The 19,273-nt window shown below is 37.4% G+C and overlaps 2 protein-coding genes across 17 annotated transcripts in view; one reads left to right on the top strand and one right to left on the bottom strand.

Moving 5' to 3' along the window:
- The first annotated feature begins 2,395 nt into the window (after positions 1-2,395).
- On the top strand, positions 2,396-4,430 carry LOC137249558 (gamma-tubulin complex component 2 homolog). Its single transcript, XM_067781187.1, has 2 exons — positions 2,396-3,619; positions 3,676-4,430. Exons 1-2 carry the CDS (start codon positions 3,483-3,485, stop codon positions 4,013-4,015), a joined length of 477 nt encoding a protein of 158 aa, XP_067637288.1. The 5' UTR covers positions 2,396-3,482; the 3' UTR covers positions 4,016-4,430.
- An 8,011-nt stretch (positions 4,431-12,441) lies between these two features.
- The window catches only part of inaE (inactivation no afterpotential E), a 115,804-nt gene continuing 108,972 nt past the window's right edge, over positions 12,442-19,273 (bottom strand). For 15 of the 16 annotated variants that reach the window (XM_067786215.1, XM_067786212.1, XM_067786209.1 and 12 more), the window contains one exon: positions 12,442-17,377. In XM_067786215.1, the coding sequence (XP_067642316.1) occupies positions 15,272-17,377 (2,106 nt within the window). In that variant the 3' untranslated portion in view covers positions 12,442-15,271. The remainder of the gene's footprint in view (positions 17,378-19,273) is intronic. The other variant, XR_010953263.1, reaches the window with a different exon arrangement.

Below are 19,273 nucleotides of genomic sequence, written 5' to 3'. Positions count from 1 at the left end.
ATGCCTACAACAGGTCCATAAAATTTACAGTAGAAGTTGAGAGTGATGGACAGTTACCATTTTTGGACACACTCGTTGTAAGAAAAGATAACATCCTTACATTTGATTGGTATAAAAAACCCACAGCCTCCGGGAGATTATTGAATTTTTATTCCAAACATGACAAGGCAACAATAGTTAACACGGCAAGAAATTTTATAAGAAGAGTCCTCTCAATCAGTGATGAAATGTACCACGCGAAAAATAAAGAAATAATAAGAAATATCCTAGAAAATAATGAATTTCCCACTCATCTAATTAATCGGTACATACGTGATCATTCCGAACCGAGTAAAAACAGAACAATTACGCACGAAAGGATATATAAATCGGCAATTTTCGTACATGGCCTATCTAACAGAATCAAATATTCAAATCTATACGACAAGGAAAAATTTCAAATTGCCTTCAAATATCACAACACTTTGCAACAAATATATAGCAACACGAAGAGTAAGATCGGGAAATACGATAAATCCGACGTTATATACAAAATTAAATGCAACGGTGACGGATCTCAGGTACCTTGCCCTAAGGTATATATTGGGACCACTAAATCCCAACTGAAAACGAGGATTTCCGCGCACAAATCTAATATTAAAAATCGCGATCACTATAATGACAATCAAACAGCTCTTTCCCAGCATTGTAAAACTTTGGGACACTCTCCAGATTTTGATGATGTAAAAATTTTACAACAAGAATCACATTACAATAAACGCTACATTTTAGAGATGTTGTATATTATCGGCACTCACAACGAAAATCGCATGAATTTCAAGTCCGACACTGACGGTGGAGTTGCCCACGCATACAGACAGCTGATAACGCAGAACAGCAACCAGAAATGCTGAGAGTGCCATCAATTCGTTTTTTATCCTCATCTTCGTCTTGTATTATACTTATTTATATGGAAGTTTCTCTTATACATATATATGTACATATGCATTTTACCATTTCATGTATTGTTGTTTGTATCAAATTTTGTTTACCATAGCGGTGTTTCCTTTTGTTTGTTTACCTTTTTTGTGTTCATATTCCTCTGTTCTTAAGCTGGAGACATTGGTGCTTTATCGGTAACCGTATCGGTAAACTTTTAACAGCTGATTCGACCAACCTTATGAGAATCAATGCAATCGATTATTGGTGCCGCTAAAGTCGTAACCGTATCGTAGCCAACCAATTGGGTTTTGGTTTACCGTCGTAACGATAAACAGCTGATTACGTTAGGGATACGGATACAGCGATACGACATACGGCACCAATGACTCCGGCTTTAACTTTAAATATTAAGTTAGTCGACTAGGTCATTGTTTACTATATAGTTTGGCAGCTTAAGTAGAGGTTATGTTGCGAATAGAGTGGAAGGCAGTGGACTAGGCAGTCGAATGTCATATAATGAAGGAATGGTGTTCGGAGATTTTTCAAAGTTAAAAAAAAAATGATAAAAGCTTTAATATAAATAAAACTATTGTTTTAATAACAACAAAAACGCCATATCAGGCATGCTTAACCAACGAAACGATATCATTTCGTTACGATAATCAACGTTAATAAACGAAACGAAGTCATTTCGTTTCGTTTATTAACGTTAAGATCGTCAAATTAACGAAATGATTTCGTTTCGTTTTCTGCCATATCAAAACGAAATCAAATCGTTTATGTTGATTATTAATTTCAAACTATGCTGGCAAAGCTGATTGATGGCGGAGTCATTAAAGGTGAAAGCATTATCCAAGCTGATTGCAACTTTTCTCATGAATTTTGACAGTACGAACATTTCTCAGAGTATTTTTGACATTACCACCAACGAATTACACAAACAAATTACATAGAGTTTGTGTGTGTATGTGCGCTCGTTGTTGCCACCTTACGGCTTCACCATGGCTATAGCATTGCCAGCACAATTCAAACATAAAGTATCACGTTTTCGTTAACGTTTTTAACGTTAACGAAAGCTTTTCGTTTCGGTTAAAAACGAGATACAATTTATCTTGATAATTTCTTTATCGATAATATTTCGAAGTGTTTCAACGGAAACGGTGGAAATTTTTTGATAAACGATTAGCTTAACGTTAAGGTGCATCCCTGCGCCATATATATTCTGTATACATAAATTTGTAAGGATTATCTCACTTTAAAATTTGAATTAAAAAATCTAAAGTTTTTTTTGGAAACTGAGTCGAGAACTGTGCGTGTGAATGTGCGAATTTTCACCGATCAGCTGTTAGTTGCGCTACTTGGTAAAATTTACAATGGACTAGGTGAAGTCAAGAATGTAGGTATATAATGACATACTTTTGTGCAATTTGGTTTTATGTGTTTATTTATTAATATTATAACATTTTTCAGTCCTGAAGATGATTTCAAATTGAAATCGAAATATCGATCTAAATATAACGCTAAATATATACAACAAGTGTGTGTATTTCATTTAATGTGTGGCCTAGAGCTCGTTTAAGATCATTAAAATTATTTCAATTCAAAGGCCGAAAAAGCAACAAAAACAATAACAAATATAAACATAAACAAAGTTTGACATTTTATAACGAGCTTCGAATGGAAAAACATGTAAAATGCAACTCCGATGCTTTTACCCGGCTATTGTACCATGAATGTGACACTCATGGTTGTTTTTAAGAAGAAGTCGAGAAGGGGGACAAATGAAATCCCCTTTTTCAAAAAGGCACAAATTCGACAAAAATCTCCTTTGAGACATAACGATTGATAAAGCTTTAGCCAAGGGCTCTGTTAGAGAATGTGGCCATAACAAACAACCTGTTAGTCACATCTGACACTGGGGGAAAATGATGGTGTGCATAACGCGTCATAGATAAATCCGAAGATGGACTCTTCAACAATTTTAGCTGTCGCTGTCAGCCCTGCTAGTGTCTTCCAAGCAGAAGTCCTGGGCCTTATCCTGTAACTATATTCGAAGAAAAATGCGTTTCAAAAGCGTTCAAATCAAACAATTTTTTTTTAATCCGAAACAAATTTCTTTCGAATAGAGTTGCATAACAACACTTACTCAAGCAGCGCTCATGACTCTTAAATCCCCTATTACTTCACCTAAGATCGTCAGTAGCTGCATGAGGTCGCTTTATGCTGCAGCTAACTACGCAACAGGCATCGATGGATGCAGCATAGGCGGTCGATATCCATCATTTAAGAAAATAAATTTTTAGGATCATTGCCACAATCACTGACCACTGGCCTGCATGAAGAAAGAAAACCATGAAATGTATCGTTCTTTTCTGTCAACTTTACTAAACAGTGTCCCATCAATTATAATTTTCACATATGTATTAAACACTATTTGCCAAACGCTTTGTGTGTATTTTTTGTTTGATTTGTGCGAAATGAGGGTAAAATCAGGAAAGTATTGGAATCCAGCTCTAGTCGTAAAGCTATCGAAGAGGCTGCAAAACGACTAAAGCTTGAACATGAAGATCGAGATAAATTTCTGCCACAGCTACATAAGCGTCCATTCCCGTGGCAAGTATTTGAAGATACGTAAAGATAAAGTCGCTGAATTAGAGGCAGACATTTTAGATGATGAATATCTATTTGATGATAAAATGTAAGTTTTAATAGAATTGTACATTTACTCAATCCATTTACTATACAATGTTATAGACTGTCCGCACGAGAAATAGGAGAAGGGAATACAAAAAAGCTGCCTTTATCACCATACTACACATGTGTGCAAGCATTAAGGAGCTTAATACACGATTATTATCTACTATTAGCCCTGTTGGAATCAGAACTGAATGCTGGGAATTTGACGCTACATAAAATGTTATTCTACGTACGACCCACTCTAAATACAGTGGATGTTTTGGCTGATGCACTTTCGGATATTTTAGAGAATGAGCTACGTGACGGCCAAGCTCTGACGCAACTCTTCAATAAAACCAGTGGTTTGGAAGGTGATGAGGATTCACAAAAGTTTGTCTTACAATTGTGCAGTAAGTAGTTGTGCCTTATATGGAAATTTTACAGTTATGGGTACAAAAAGGCGTCATTTGCGATCCCCAACAAGAATTGTTGGTCGAAACAACAAAGTTGTACGACGGGAAGAGTTGCCTGAACATTATTCAGCCGACTATTGGGAGAAGCGTTATACAAAACGTCGTGATCGTATACCCTGCCTCCTGGAAAAGGTTTCAGATATTATTTTATTTAAATGTTATCCAGCAATGTGGCAAAAAAGTAGCTCCGCCATAACTAATGAATTTACATACCACATCAAAATTTTTTATGAGTCAGACGCATACTGTTTAGACCCTATAAGATATCTATAATAAAAATATTGACCTTTTTATTTAAATGAATGTAATTAAACGTATTTAGTTGTTTTTTTTTAAATAAAATAAAGACCCTAAGTACTTTTTTTTTGAATACGAGTGACTTTGACTGGAATGGGAAGCCATTTCTTAGCCACTACTGCATCCTTCGGAAAATGGAAAAATCTTCATTTGTTTTCACTGTATTTCTTGTTGTTGTTGTTACATCCAAACACTGCACAATGCATTGTTAATATGATTATTTAATTAAAACTTTTACAAATAACATCAAATATGCGTATATCAAAGCGCATATGAAAAGGGTCCAAGTATACGTCATCAAAACAGCTGATGTAATGTTTACAAGCGAATTGTCAAATCTTTTGTGATTTGTGCAAAACATATGATTGTACTCAGGTGGGATAAAAACAAAGATACCGAGCTCGGGAGTCCCGAATTCCGGTCCACTTTACCATCCCGAAGTCCGTGGACTACATTTATTAAAAACCCATAATTTCGGGATCTTATATATAAGACATACATAAGACCTATAAGAGACATTTTTATATCCTATAGTTCTCGGGTCTGCATTTAGAAATGGTATATATTATGCTAACAACAATTTCCCATATTAGAGTGGAGTCTTTCACATGATACTTAATATGCTCTAATATGATTAGGATACTTTTTAAAATATTCAAAACAGGCTAAACTTTCATATGTCACTCTTGTGTTAGGGTGAGCAGCACCAATTATTTACTTTTGTTTAAAACTAAACTAATAGTTTATATACTTATCAGATTTGAGTTATTTTTTGTTTAAATTGGACTGAAATACTTGCTTTTGTTGAACTACCCTGCAAAAATTGTTGGATTACGTGTTCCATTTTCTTCGTGTTGGAGTACTCTAACAATACTCCTTTGCAATGCGTTTGCGGACCACCATCAGCCGATCATTGCTCGTTTTTTAACGACAGTGATCACGACATGATGACGATCGAACAGAGTTGCCAAAAGTAAAATATTGCATGCAAATAACTAATAATAAAATTTTACTTTGGCAACATTATATTAGTTTCTTTATTCACGTATGCGTATGCGTATTATATTAGTTTCTTTATTAACGCAAATGCTAAATAACATAAGAATATTCGTAGCATAAAATATAAAAGTTGTATTGCCCCTCTTCATTTACTTTCATTTTAAATTAAATTCACTTCGATAATTCTTTCCGACACAATTCCTCTTTAGTACTTTGGCATATGATCCTCGGTGGGTGCTCCATGGAGTACTACATTGAAAGTACTTTGGAAAGTACTCTCACGTATGTACTCTATGGAATACTCACAAACAAAGCGAGAGTGGGATCACCTACTCCTCTCCTAGGACATCGCAATGTTAATTGGAGCACATTTTTTGTATGAATACAGATTAGGTTTGGAGCAGTCCTATACTCCCAAAGGAGTATTCCTTACATTATTTATAGAGTACTCGCGTTTTTTGAAGGGTACTCATACATGAACCAATAAACAGATCCCGCATTAAAAAATGAGAGAGCAAAAAAATCATAGTTGGCTGGGAAATAAATTTCTCGGCGTTACGTCACGCTTTTGACACAACATGTTTTATTGCTGAGGCAGTGTTCAGACTTTATTCAAATCGGAGTATTTTGCTCCGCTCTTACCTCCTACTACATTTTTTATCTTAAAGGTTTATTTGAGTCGAGTTGAAAACTAAATAGTATTACTACCTAATATCTTTTGGTTGAAGTTTTCAATACATATGTACGTATGAAAAGCTGATTGTTTACAATTGACGATTGGACGAAATGATTGTTCGTCTCTTAAGACATGTTTGTTCACATTTTTCGTATGGAATAAGAATAGAAGGAGTAAAATGCAAGCAAAAAATGTGTCCGGACGCGATCTGTTAATCCTGCCTAAACTCAACATACTGCTCTTCTTGAAGTTTTATATAAAAATGAAATACGTTGAGTCAGTGAGGTCAGCTAACCCTGTTTTGCGATAACAGTCGCCAATTGGGAGCACCAAGCGAAGCCAAAGCTTCCTCCAACTGTCTTTCCAAACTCAGTGAAGTTCTTCTCTTTCCTATGTTTACAAATTGCCGAAGCGTATTCGTCCATCCGCATAACATGACCTAGCTAGCGAAGCTTTCTGTTTTTATTGGCTGCACTATCGTCATATCTGCGAAAAGCTCATATAGCTCATCATGATACCTCCTTCGATACTCGCCGTCGACATCACGGATAGGACTATAAATCCTCCGGAGAACTTTTCTCTCGAATACTCCAAGAGCCATCTCATCTCTCGACACCTTCCATCATTCCGAGCTATACATCAGGACAGTTATGATGAGTGGCTTATAGAGCGGGAATTTTGTTCGTCGAGACAGGACTTTACTTTTCAATTGCTTAAAGTAGCACTTGTTGGCAAGATTTATCTTATTCTCCGTTTGATTTCTAGGCCGACATTGTTTTTGCTTTTGATGCTGCTTCCCAAATAGACGAAATCCTTCACTGTCTCCAATTTTGAATCCGTCAACAGTGACGTGGCTACAAAGGACACGATGACAGCAAGTACTTCGTCTTGTCCACATTTACTGCAAGACCCACTTGTTTGCTTCTTTATCTTATACCAGCTCTTCGCCTCCATGTTTGAACAGCCCGGCGGGTATCCCGTCATTACTTGGCACCTTGTGATTTTTTAGCCGTAATATTGCATTCTCACTTCGCCAAAGTTGGATGCCGGAGCGTGTTTTTCATCATCGGCAATGGGGGTATCGGGTTCGTCTTCCCCCACACTCTGTACGTCAGTTACCAGGTCGCCATTATCATTCCTACAGAAATCTGCCCCGGTCTTGAAACCTTCTGTCAGTAAAAGGGTATGAAAAATGTATGATAAACCAAAAATAATAATAATATTTTTCGCGATATGTATCCGTGGAGATAGAGCCCACTTTTCGTCCAGAATGTTGTGTGCTAATGGGAGCATTATTTGGTAATCCTACACGTTTTAGGCCGACTCCATGTGCATCTGATAAGGCAGATAACTTTTTTGCTGAGAAACTTTTCATGACGAAAATACAATCGAAGGGATTGCCAAGTCACCAAATCAATTTGATGTTAGTTGTTCGCCCGCGTTCAAAAAGGAAAAAAAAATATACTCCGAAAATTTTATTTTTACTCCGCCGTAGTCGTTTACCCAGGTAACAGTTTTAAATACTACGCTACGTCATCAAACTTTTTTTTTCAAATTCGATTACAAATACAACAATTCCGGAATGCGAGATCTTTGCTGATTTGTTTATGCTACTCATATATGTATGTAAAATTGTCTATTATCGATCGGAGTATCAAAATATGCGCTTTTCAAAATAAGGAAATAAAAAATAATAAATCAAGTAAGGTTTCAAAAAAAAAAAAAAAACTATAAAAATAAAATAAAGCAATTTAGTCCACTAAAATTATTTTCTAATCAAATTTTCAAGATCAATTTCGGGTCCGTATGGCTGTTCTGTTGTTTTTGTTTTTTTAGTAGATCTTTAATAGCTCATTCATTCCATTTCAAATATAACCCTATTTAGGCTGCCGTTTCAAAACGCTCTATCTTAGAATTTTGTTCATAAACGCCTCAGCCAATGTCAAAGAGTATTGAGTTTGAGCTCAGATGGGGCGTTGTTCAACTAAATTCTGAGATAGGTCACTTTTGAAACAAATTCTGATGTAGGGCGTTATTCATAAGTCTTTTGAGAAAAGAGTGTTTTCGAAAGTGCAGCGGAGATAGGATAGGGATATTCCAATTGGCTGTCGACATTTACTGGGGTGTCCGATATTTACCAACATATTTATTTATTTTTGGTTCCACCATGGTACTTCATGAGAGTTTCCAGTGTTACGGTCGCGACACTTAGTGTGTAAAACTTTTATAATTTTAAACAAAACTCTCAAAGTAATGATTAGATTTTTATACGCAAAAAATCTGCAAGAAGTAAGAAAAATAGTCGTGCAAATTACAAATTAATTGGTAGAGCCCAGGAAAGGCCAAAGAAAAGCGTTACGGTCGCGATATTGTGGGGAACTCATTTCCGTACTTTACACTATACAATTTTGCCACTAAACTCAGTAAAACTGTCTTACCTTATCTAAATTTGAAACTTTTCCTATTGACACTCTTAAACTTTTTTGATTATAACCATTTTAAGAAGATACGGTCGTGACTTCAGTGTTACGGTCGCGACATGATTTTTTTTTTTTAGTGTATTTAAGGCGGTATCCCCACAGCCGGTTGCTATATACAAATAAAATGCAGCATGTGTTCATAGTCCACATAGCTCCTTTCGTGTGATATCAATATTGGCGTAAAATATTTTGATGTAATCCAGGTCCAAACTTTGGTCAAAGTCTCCAAAACTTGGGCTAATATAGAAAAGTGGTAACGTTTTACAAGACGGTGCACCACCTAATTTTTAACAAAAATTATCAGCGGCCACCGTGGTGTGATGGTAGCGTGCTCCGCCTATCACACCGTATGCCCTGGGTTCGCACCCCGGGCAAAGCTACATCAAAATTTTAGAAATAAGGTTTTTCAATTAAAAGAAAATTTTTTTAAGCGGGGTCGCCCCTCGGCAGTGTTTGGCAAGCGATCCGGGTGTATTTCTGCCATGAAAAGCTCTCATTGAAAACTCATCTGCCTTGCAGATGCCGTTCGGAGTCGGCATAAAACATGTAGGTCCCGTCCGGCCAATTTGTAGGGAAAATCAAGAGGAGCATTGGAAGAGAAACTCGGCCTTAGATCTCTTCGGAGGTTATCGCGCCTTACATTTATTTATTTTTTTATTATCAAAGGTGGTATCAAAAGACGCGTCTCGACCTCCATTTAAAGAAAAGAGGAAATCAAAAATTTTATTTTTGTCGAAAGTTACAAAAAAAACCGTAAATTGACCCCGTGAGGATCCGAAATATGGGGCCCGATCCATTATTTTTTTTTGCATAGAACACCTTCCTGCGGTCTTCGGCCGCGCTTATAAAAAATTACCTGGGTGGGTCCGACACCGGTTTGGGGATCAAAACTAAATGCGCGCAGACCACCTTTCTGCATTAGTGTGTGCGTGTGTACAACAAATCTGGCAAAAAACAACAACCACATGAAAATTTGAACCGATTTTTTGTTTATATTTTTTTTTTTATAGAAATAAAAATTTAAATTTTCGCTTTCGGATTATAAAAACGGAGGTAGAGACGCGGCTTTTGATACCACCTTTTATATTTTCTGATAAAAATTAGGTGGTGCACCGTCTTGTAAAACGTTACCAGAAAAGTTATTAGTACCACTGAATTCGGCGGCTTGGAAAAATTATGCCTTCATTATGAAGGAAAATGTACGACATGGTCCCGACAAATATAAAAAGTTGGAAAAAAAGTAAACTATCTAAAATTTCTAATAAAAAATTTTGGTATTATTATATTTAAATGCTGTTTGACACGTATGTCAATAATTAAATGTGCCAAAGTTCGAGTTCTCATTTTTGGTAATTTTTTGGGTTTTCGTTAGTATCTTTTGAACGAGTTAAAATTTTTATTTTCACCCTTCCGATTATTGTTGTCGAGGGCAAGACGCGTCTCTTGACACCTCTCTCGATATTTTTGGGCGCGTATTAGCACTCGACCCCTGTTCTAGACTATTACTGTAAAATATCTTTGCAACTACGATTACGAGTTTAAAGAATTTTTAAGTTATCTTGTTATCAACTTTGAACCGAGCTAACGACTTTGTCACAATATCGAAATGCAAAAAACAGTTAGGTTATTACTTGAACCCATGTAAACGTTTTTGGATGCTGCAAAATGCAATTTATTTATTAGCTCAGTGGGGTCTGATTTGGTGGAGACTCTCACATACCACATTGGAAATAGTCCCGAAAACATATTGCATTTTTTCTAAATATGTACTAACTAATATTCTTATTGTTTCCGATTTAAGGTCTTCAAATGATTTCCATGCTCCGGACGAGACTATCATATCAGCTCAAAAGTGTTGTGCAGTAAAATAGTTTTCTATGTTCTTGCAATACGCTACATAGCTGATGTAGCGGAAATAACCTGCCATGGTGAGTCTGTAGCGTACTCCGCTTACCACACCCAAGGTCCTGAAGCTACCTCCCTGGCAAAGCAACATCGAAATTTTAGGAAAAAGTTTTTTCAATTAGAAAAAAGATGATAAAAACATTTTAAGGACTACTTTATATAAATGGACCAAAAAGTAGAAGGCAAATTTTCCTTTAATACAGACATAGTCTTGTTGAATTTTGACTAAACAAATTTAACAATAGCTCTCGTAAAAGAATTTTGGGATTTAAAACTATAAAGGTGCGCCTGAAAGTCTAAAAGAATCGTGGTGAAAGTCGCGTACGCCTAAAAGTATGCAAGGACGTGTATTGAGTTGGGCCTTCAACGAGGTGGAATTCTACAACGCCTGCAACACTCCGGAGGCTAGCCATGAAGGTACGGCCTAATCTTCTAAATAGTTCGACTTGTGCGTTATGTAGCTAAAATTTTTTGATCAATCATTGCACTGTCACCGAGTTTTAATCTATATTTCAGTTTTCAAGTCTCTAGATATCCAGGAAACTAGTTAAAAATCGATTGCAAGATCCCAATTTAAAACTAGTATTTTGATCCATGTGCCTAGCGGATTTTTTTTGATAAAATATTGCATTGTCACCGGGTTCTGACTTACGGCCCAAGTTTCATGTCTCTAGCTCATCGGGAAGTTACTCAAAAATCGATCGCAAGATTCCCCCCGTTTTTAAAGGATTTGCAGTTATCTTGACTAGCGCGCCACCTAGCGGAACTTTGTTTTCTATAAGTTTTATTGTCACCAGGCCTCTAACTAAGTGCCAAGTTTCAAGTCTCTAGGTAACCGGGAAGTTAGTTAAAAATGGATTGAAAAATTCCCAAATTAAAATTTGTTTTCTTACTATCTAGATCCGCGTGCCACCTAGCGAATTTTTTTTTTATCAAGTGTTGCATTGTCACCGGGTTCTGACCCACGGCCCAAGTTTCAAGTCTCTAGCTCACCGGCAAGTTACTCAAAAATCGATCGCAAGATTCCCCTCGTTTTTCAGGGATTTGTAGTTATCTCACTTAGCGCGCCACCTAGCGGAATTTTGTTTTCCGAAATTGTATTGTCACCAAGCCTCGAACTGTGTGCCATGTTTCAAGTCTCTAGTTCACCGGGAAGTTAGTTAAAAATGGACTGAAGGATTCCCAAATCAAAATTAATTTTCTTCTTCCATGCGCCACCTAGCGAATTTTTTTTTGGATCAAATATTGCATTGTCACCGGGTTCTGACTCACGGCCCAAGTTTCAAGTCTCTAGTTCACCGAGAAGTTACTTAAAAATCGATCGCAAAATTCCCTGCGTTTTTTCAGGGATTTTCGTTTATATCGATTCGTCTGCCACCTGGCGGCATTTTGTTTTTCACGAATTGTAGTGCCATCGACTCGCAAACTATGTGCTAAGTTTCAAGTCTCTGGATCACCGAAAAGTTAGTTAAAAGTCGATCGCAATATTTCCATTTTAAAATTAATTTTCTGTATATCTCGATCCGTGCGCCACCTAGCGGCTTTTTTCACTTGCATTGTAATGTCTCCCTGATCTGAACTATGTTCTAAGTATCAAGTGTCTAGCTCAACGGGAAGTTGCCGAAAAAGACTTTTCCGTGGGCCAAAAATTCGTATGGAAACGAGGGGACAAACATGAAAGGGAATGAAAAAGTTCTTCAAATGTGGTTTGGCAAACACTCGCGAGTGTGTTACTACTACGAAAAGTTTCTCAGTGAAAATTTATCGGCGTTGCAGATGTCGTTCGGAGTCGGTATAAAACATGTACATATGTAGGTCCCGTTCTTCCAATTCGTAGGAAATAAAAAGTGACACGACGCAAATTGAAGGAGAAGCTCGGCCGAAATCCCCCGAAGGTAAGTATTTATTTATAAAAAAGGATGGTTGTAGACCAAGATGACCAAAACTTGTTTTTTTGTCTGAGTTTACGCCATTTTTGCGCTGATAGTCTCATACATTAAATAAAGTAAATTGCTTTCGTTTCAATATCAAAATGTATTTAGCCGTCTACATAAGGATGTTTCATTTTCAAACCACAGACTTTTGCTGCTACTAGTAACTAATTACTGCAACACGTATTTATCATTTTATAATTAAAACATTTTATCTTTGTTATGATGATCACAGTTGTATGCATAGATGATTTACAATATATTGCACTTTGTTCCTTACAGTGCACAAACTGCTAACTAACTATATGTAAATTTTGGTCAAAATTGAATAGCTCCCCAGGAACGGTCAATAAATCATAAATTGACAATCCCAATCTGATGTCATGACAATATTAAGACAAGGAAACTATACCGCCCAGAATGCTGACTTTCACCGGATGGACGCCGCTTAACATGTACACCGGAAAGGCAAATCGGTTGAAAACGCCCTTCACGACGTGATTAGCGTCATCCGAAAATCTTTGATGTAAAAAGGCTACCAGGGGAGGCACGGAATCCTGGAAACCTTCGGAGGAAAAGAAACGATGGTTCGTGCTCACGCTGACGAAATATATTACTGATATCACAGGTAAACTCCTTGTGATTGTCCTGTTCACAGGAAAAAAAAAATCCTCCTCCAAGCTGCCGAAACTGATCAGCATAACAATAAATCTTACGGCTGTAGTTATCATGCCTGGTAATATTAGGAGGAGTAAGCAAAGCACCAAAAGAAGGTTTAAAAGTAATATGTCACTCGGTGGCTTTTTGTTAGCTGACATGGTAAAATGGCAAGGGAGGAATTGGAGAAGGTCAACAATGGTAGGACATAACGTCTCAAAAAAAAAAAAAAGGAACTGGGGCTTGGTTGCACTCTAGTCCGATTTGTTCCACCGGCTTCTTGACTTTTTTAGTGTCTTCCAGAAGGAGTATCAGACCATAGAAACAGAGCAGCTGGATTGCTCCAAGACAATACAATGTCAAGGATCAATGTAACGATGCTGAATTGGATTTACTGAGATGGCTAGGAAAAAGTTCCAAATCTTATATAAATTGAGCGGACAGTTCCGTTCGATCACCCCTGGGTTGTCGCTTGAGAAAAATAGTAAGGAATACGCTATTACGGCGACGAGTTTTGTGCGAGCACCAGGGGTGATTACAGGGTTTCAAGGCCCTTATGGCAAAATAAACAAACTTGTACTTGGAGAATTTGAGTATCTCAGCACAGCTCAATAGCACAATGATGATGCTTCGACGATGGTGCATACCAACAAGATCCCTCTAGTTCTAGCAGGAGCGAAATACCCAATTCGACCAGCACTTTCTCATGGCCCTATTACCTTGTCAACTATCAAACGCCCTCAAGGCATTTTATCTACAATATTAGGAAAACATTTGTGTATAACTTAGGTACTATAACGCCTGCAACAGACAGGGCTGGCGTTCTGCCAGCGATCAACATATTTATACCTTATATTAGGAAAACATTTGTGTATAACCTAGGTACTAACGTCTGCAACAGACAGGGCTGGCGTTCTGCCAGCGATCAACATATTTCTACCTTATGTGCAAAATACTAAAGCCTTAAGCCAACGAACTGATTGGATTCATCAGTGCGGCCTGAGACCTGGTAAATCTACCATCGATCAGACCTTCACGATGCGCCAGATCCTGGAAAAAAGTCACGACATGGAATCGATACTTAATATTATTTTTTTGTCGACTTGAAATCAGCCTTTGACAGCGCGAAAAGAAGTTGCTTGTACGCAGCTAAGTTCCTTGTGCAGTGTTTAAGTTCCTTGCAAAGTTAGTAAGTCTCTGCCAAGTTACATTGAGCAACACCATAAGGATTGGGAAGGACCTCTCCGAGCCATTCGAAACTAAACGGGGTTTCAGAAAGGCGACCTCATTTCGTACGGTTTCTTCAACCTAATGCTGCAGAGGATAATTTAAGCAGCAGAACTAAACCGTGATGGCACAATATGTATATTGTTGATGATATTGATATTATTTATTGGATTAATCAAGCGCGCCGTGAATTCTGGCTCCTCCTTTGGATGAGATAAAGATAAAATTGACGCATTCGCGCCTGTGCAGCCACATCACTGTTGTCGGATATAAATTCGAGACTGTGACGGGCTTTGTCTATCTGGAAACCTGCATTAGCAGCGAAAACAATGTCAGTCTAGAAATCAAACGGAGAATAACTCTTGCCAACAAGTGCTACTTTGGACTGAATGAGCATTGGAAAAGTATGGTCCTCTCTAGAATTACCAAAATTACGCCCTACAAGTCGCTCATCATACCTGTCCTGATGTATGCCTTGGAATCAAGGACGGTGTCGAGAGGAGATAAGACGAGTGTTCGAAAGAAGTGTTCCCCGGAAAATGCATGGTCGTGTCCATGATGCCGACGGCGACTATTTAAGGAGGTACAATGCTGAGCTGTATGAGCTTTACGCCGATATTAAGATAGTGCAGCGAATAAAAACCCAAAGGCTTCTTTGGCTGGGCATGTTATGCGAAAGGAAATTATTTCAGTCGACAACGCAGTTTGGAAGCAGAGAAGGGGAGACCTCCATTGAGTTAGGAGAGGCAGGTTAGTTATCGCGGAACAAGGATAGCTAGCGTGACTTTTTACGAAACTGCCAAAATCGCTTAGGTTGTTAATCGCCAACCAATGATGATGATGATGATAGTGCTCCTTAAAAATCATGATTCAAGTCATCAGAATAGGACTGCTAACTGCTAGGTTTTGTACAAATGTGTCTGGTTGTTGGTAATTTTTATCGTATTTATGTTTTTTGTAGTAACTATATACTTAACATTATCATAATCTAATTATTAATTAAATTTAATTAGGTACTTGCTATGAACTTCACACACCACTTTCTTCATTATTCGTTAGAGGAAGTATTAGACTAGAGCATTGACTAGGACTATTCAAAACAGAGATTGAATCTAATTGATAAGTTTTATTAGGTATATGTTGTAAAATAGTTGAGGAAACTGCAGAGTCGTTGGATGTGGTTGTAGTCGTTGTTGTTGTTCTTGGTAGATTAGTAAATGCAGGTGATGCTGGTGATGATGTTGATGGTCTCGTTGAACGAATATTATAATTACTCGTTGTAGGATAAACGCAGGACGACTTCCGTTTGGCCGATTTCTCGCCCAGTTGAGCAATAAGTTGAAAATCCTCAGTGCGGGTAAATATAAATTCTTCAGACGAAAGCCGTTTACGTATACGACCACCAAAGACATCGCGCTTTTCTTGACTTGAGGAACATGTCGTCGCAGTTTGATCAATAACATTTTCAATACTGGGTGATATTTTGTGGTTGTCGCTTTTTAGTTTTGGAGCGCTATTATTTTCGTATACAGGAAAATGTGATTCGAGAACACCGGGTCTTATAACGAATGTTTCCTTCTCAGGAACATTTTGACATTCACAAATACCATTAAACGCGGATTTATTACAACTCATCATTCGTCCAGGCGTAGAGAAGTGTTCGATGGATGAACTGGCACTATAAAATGTTGTATCACCTGAACCACTGTTACAATCCTTGCCCAGTCTCATGCTTAGACACAGGCCGTGATCCAAGCGTTGACAACAATCAATCTTAACTTCAGTTCCTTCATCCATATGACAAGGACAATTCGGCCATTGACTTATGCAATCATCATTTAAAATTTCACTGTCACTAAAAGTTAACTTCTTTTGTGGATACTTAGTTTCATTTTGGTTCATGTCAGCAACATCCAATGGATCAGCAGATTTTGAGCTATGCTTAGGCTGTAGTGAAGTGGTGTTGGTGGTGGCGGTGCCAGTGATAATAATGGAGTTACGTTCTGCGTTAGGTTTTGATTTGACCTGCAGCCGATTTAGACTTTGTGCCGACTCGTAACTATCATCGCTTGAGTCAAAACTTGAATGTTGTTTATTATTCAAATTTTTACTGTTATTATTTAAATTATCAAATACGGGCGGTAATGTAACAAACACTCTACCCATACGCTTATATTGATCCAAATTACGACTATCCTCTGCACATGTGGCTAGGTTCTCACTAAATTTGGGTGCACGTCTCATTATTTTAGGCGTATGCAATTGCGACTCATAGATATCCTCAAGCATGACACGTCCATTTAGATTGTCGCCACCCAAATTTAGATTGTGCAAATAACGTTCTATACTATTAGCCAAACTAATTGGTGCACTTGTGCGCGATGATATACTAGAAATTTCGGAAAGTGTTTCGGGACTTGCCAATGGTGCCATACCAAGCCAATCATCATGCAAAAGGTCGATAGGCCGTGCCACATCCGAAGCTCTACGCAATGCTGGTTGTGCTAAATTACGTTTACGTTTATCCAAACGCGCTGAATATTGCCGATGTAAAATAAATTTATTTGAACATTGTGGTGAAGTTGATTTAATTAGATCGGTTGGCATACCATCCATACCAAATGCTACCGCTTTTAAACGTTGTTGATAAGGAAATTGTTCAGTTTCCTTTGTAATAACTGTGGCAGTTTCGCTTCTCACTGATGGACTTCGTCTTGTCACTGTTGTTATACTCTCATCTATTGATATGTCACATTGGGCTGAACTTAATTGGCTACGTCCTAAAATGCTGCCAGCAATAGATGAGGTTAGACTAGAATTGTGTCCAATTATGCATTGTCCCACCAATGCTTGTTGCACATCCAATGGGCTTTGTAAGTTAGCAAAAGAAGTTTCACGGAATACCTTATGTTGTGTTGTTGGTGTTAAATTGTTGGAATTGCTTATATTAGGATATGAACTATGCGAAAGTTGTTTCAGATTGGAATCTAATCTTAAAACGCTTAGTGGTTCGCCGGAACCGAGATCGGGTATACGTTCGACGTGAAAGTCATAATGATTATAATCGTTGGACATGATGGAAAATGCATTTGAGGTTTGTCGTTGAGGCTTACGGGGCCCACTGGTGGTTACAACCTAGGACAAACAATGAAAGATTTACTTGATTTTATTGGTGACTAAATTTTACTTTACACACAGAAAAAGGAAATAAAAACAAAATGCGATTTCAAATCAGTTAAATTTAAATTTCTAATATGTGCACAGATATGTGGTATATGTGTATTAGGGAAGGCCAAAAAATGTTTTTCCTTTTTGGCGCACTCAGAGAAAATATACAGTAATATTAACTGTTCTCTGCTGTTGTTTTTAAAAACCGCTAAAACAACAATTTTTTTTGTTAATATAACGGATTTATGGTGTAAAGGAACTATAAGAAACTGTTTCTATAACAAATAACCCCGTTCAGCTTATTACAATAAATTATTGCCAGAAATTATGTTTCGCATAACAACTGACACTGTTGTATTAACTGTCTCCCTGTAGACTTGAACCGTAAAATTGTTCATTTAAAGCGGAGTCATTGGTGCCGTTTGTCGTATCGCTGTAGTCGTATCGCTAACGTAACCCTATACGATACATTGTTATCGATTAATGGTGCCTTAACCTAAAAATGGTGAAAATTTCATAAAAATGAAGAAAACGCAAAAACTTACAAACATATTCCACAAAAAATAAGTCTCCTAGTCATAACGTATCCAAAACAATGAATAAAATCTACAAAAAGTTATTAAATTCACCAACTCAAATATTTTTGGGTTATGGATATGGCGAAAAACCAAAAACTAATTGGTTGGCTACGATACGGTTACGACCTTATCATTACGATATGGCACCAATAATCGATTACATTGATTCCCGTAAGGTTGGACGAATCAGCTGTTATAAGATTGCCGATACGGTTACCGATAACACACCAACGTCTGCAGCTTTAAGCTGTTGGGTGTGACAGGTAATTCAACAAATAAATCTGTAGATTACTAACAGAAATCGCAGTTGATTTTCCAATTACCACTGTTAGATACACAAATCTCTCCACAAAATTACCAATTGCCACTGTTAAATAAATCGTATATCTGGTATTTCCTTTTAAGCTGCAGACATTGGTGCTTTATCGGTAAACGTATCGGTAACCTTATAACAGCTGATTCGACCAACCTTATGGGAATCAATGCAACCGATTATTGGTTGGCTACGATCACAAATCATACACACAAGATTGCGCATTGTGCATGCAAACAAAAGATCAGCTGTTTTTGTGCGCAATTTTTATGTAATTTTCCTTTAGCTCTTGTTTTTTTCTCTCTTTCTTTCATTCGCTCAAGCAGTCAAGTGTGACGTAGATGCGCAGAACGAAGTAATTTTGAACTCGTGAATGCGCAATCTTCTATGTGTGATGTGTGGGCTACGATGCGGTTACGACCTTAGCGGCACCAATAATCGATTGTATTGATTCCCATAAGGTTGGTCGAATCAGCTGTTATAAGGTTACCGATACGGTTACCGATAACGCACCAATGTCTGCAGCTTTAAAGCCAAATTAAACTTCCTTAACCCTAACACCATAGTCGTAACCATACCCATATCTATAACCATCTCAATGTGATCGATTAATGGTGCCTTAACCTAAAAATCGTGAAAATTTCATAAAAATGAAGAAAACGCAAAGAATTACAAACATATTCCACAAAAAATAAGTCTCTTAGTCATAAAGTATCCAAAACAATGAAGATAATCTAAAAAAAGTTATTAAATTCACCAACTCAAATATTTTTAGGTTATGGATATGGCGAGAAACCAAAAACCAATTGATTGGCTATGGCGTTAGCGTTATGGTATGGCACCATTAATCGATTACATTCCTTTCCATAAGGTAGGTTCGATCAGTTGATTTATCTGGTTATGGCTTTATGGTTATAAGTCACCATTAACAGCCTGATTCTAATGTGGTAACAACTTTCTCCACCACGGCAA

Source organism: Eurosta solidaginis, chromosome 4, assembly GCF_040869045.1.
Source record: "Eurosta solidaginis isolate ZX-2024a chromosome 4, ASM4086904v1, whole genome shotgun sequence".
NCBI classification, from domain to species: domain Eukaryota; kingdom Metazoa; phylum Arthropoda; class Insecta; order Diptera; family Tephritidae; genus Eurosta; species Eurosta solidaginis.
Note: the sequence above shows the minus strand (reverse complement) of the source record. Positions and strands in the feature narration are given on the sequence as shown.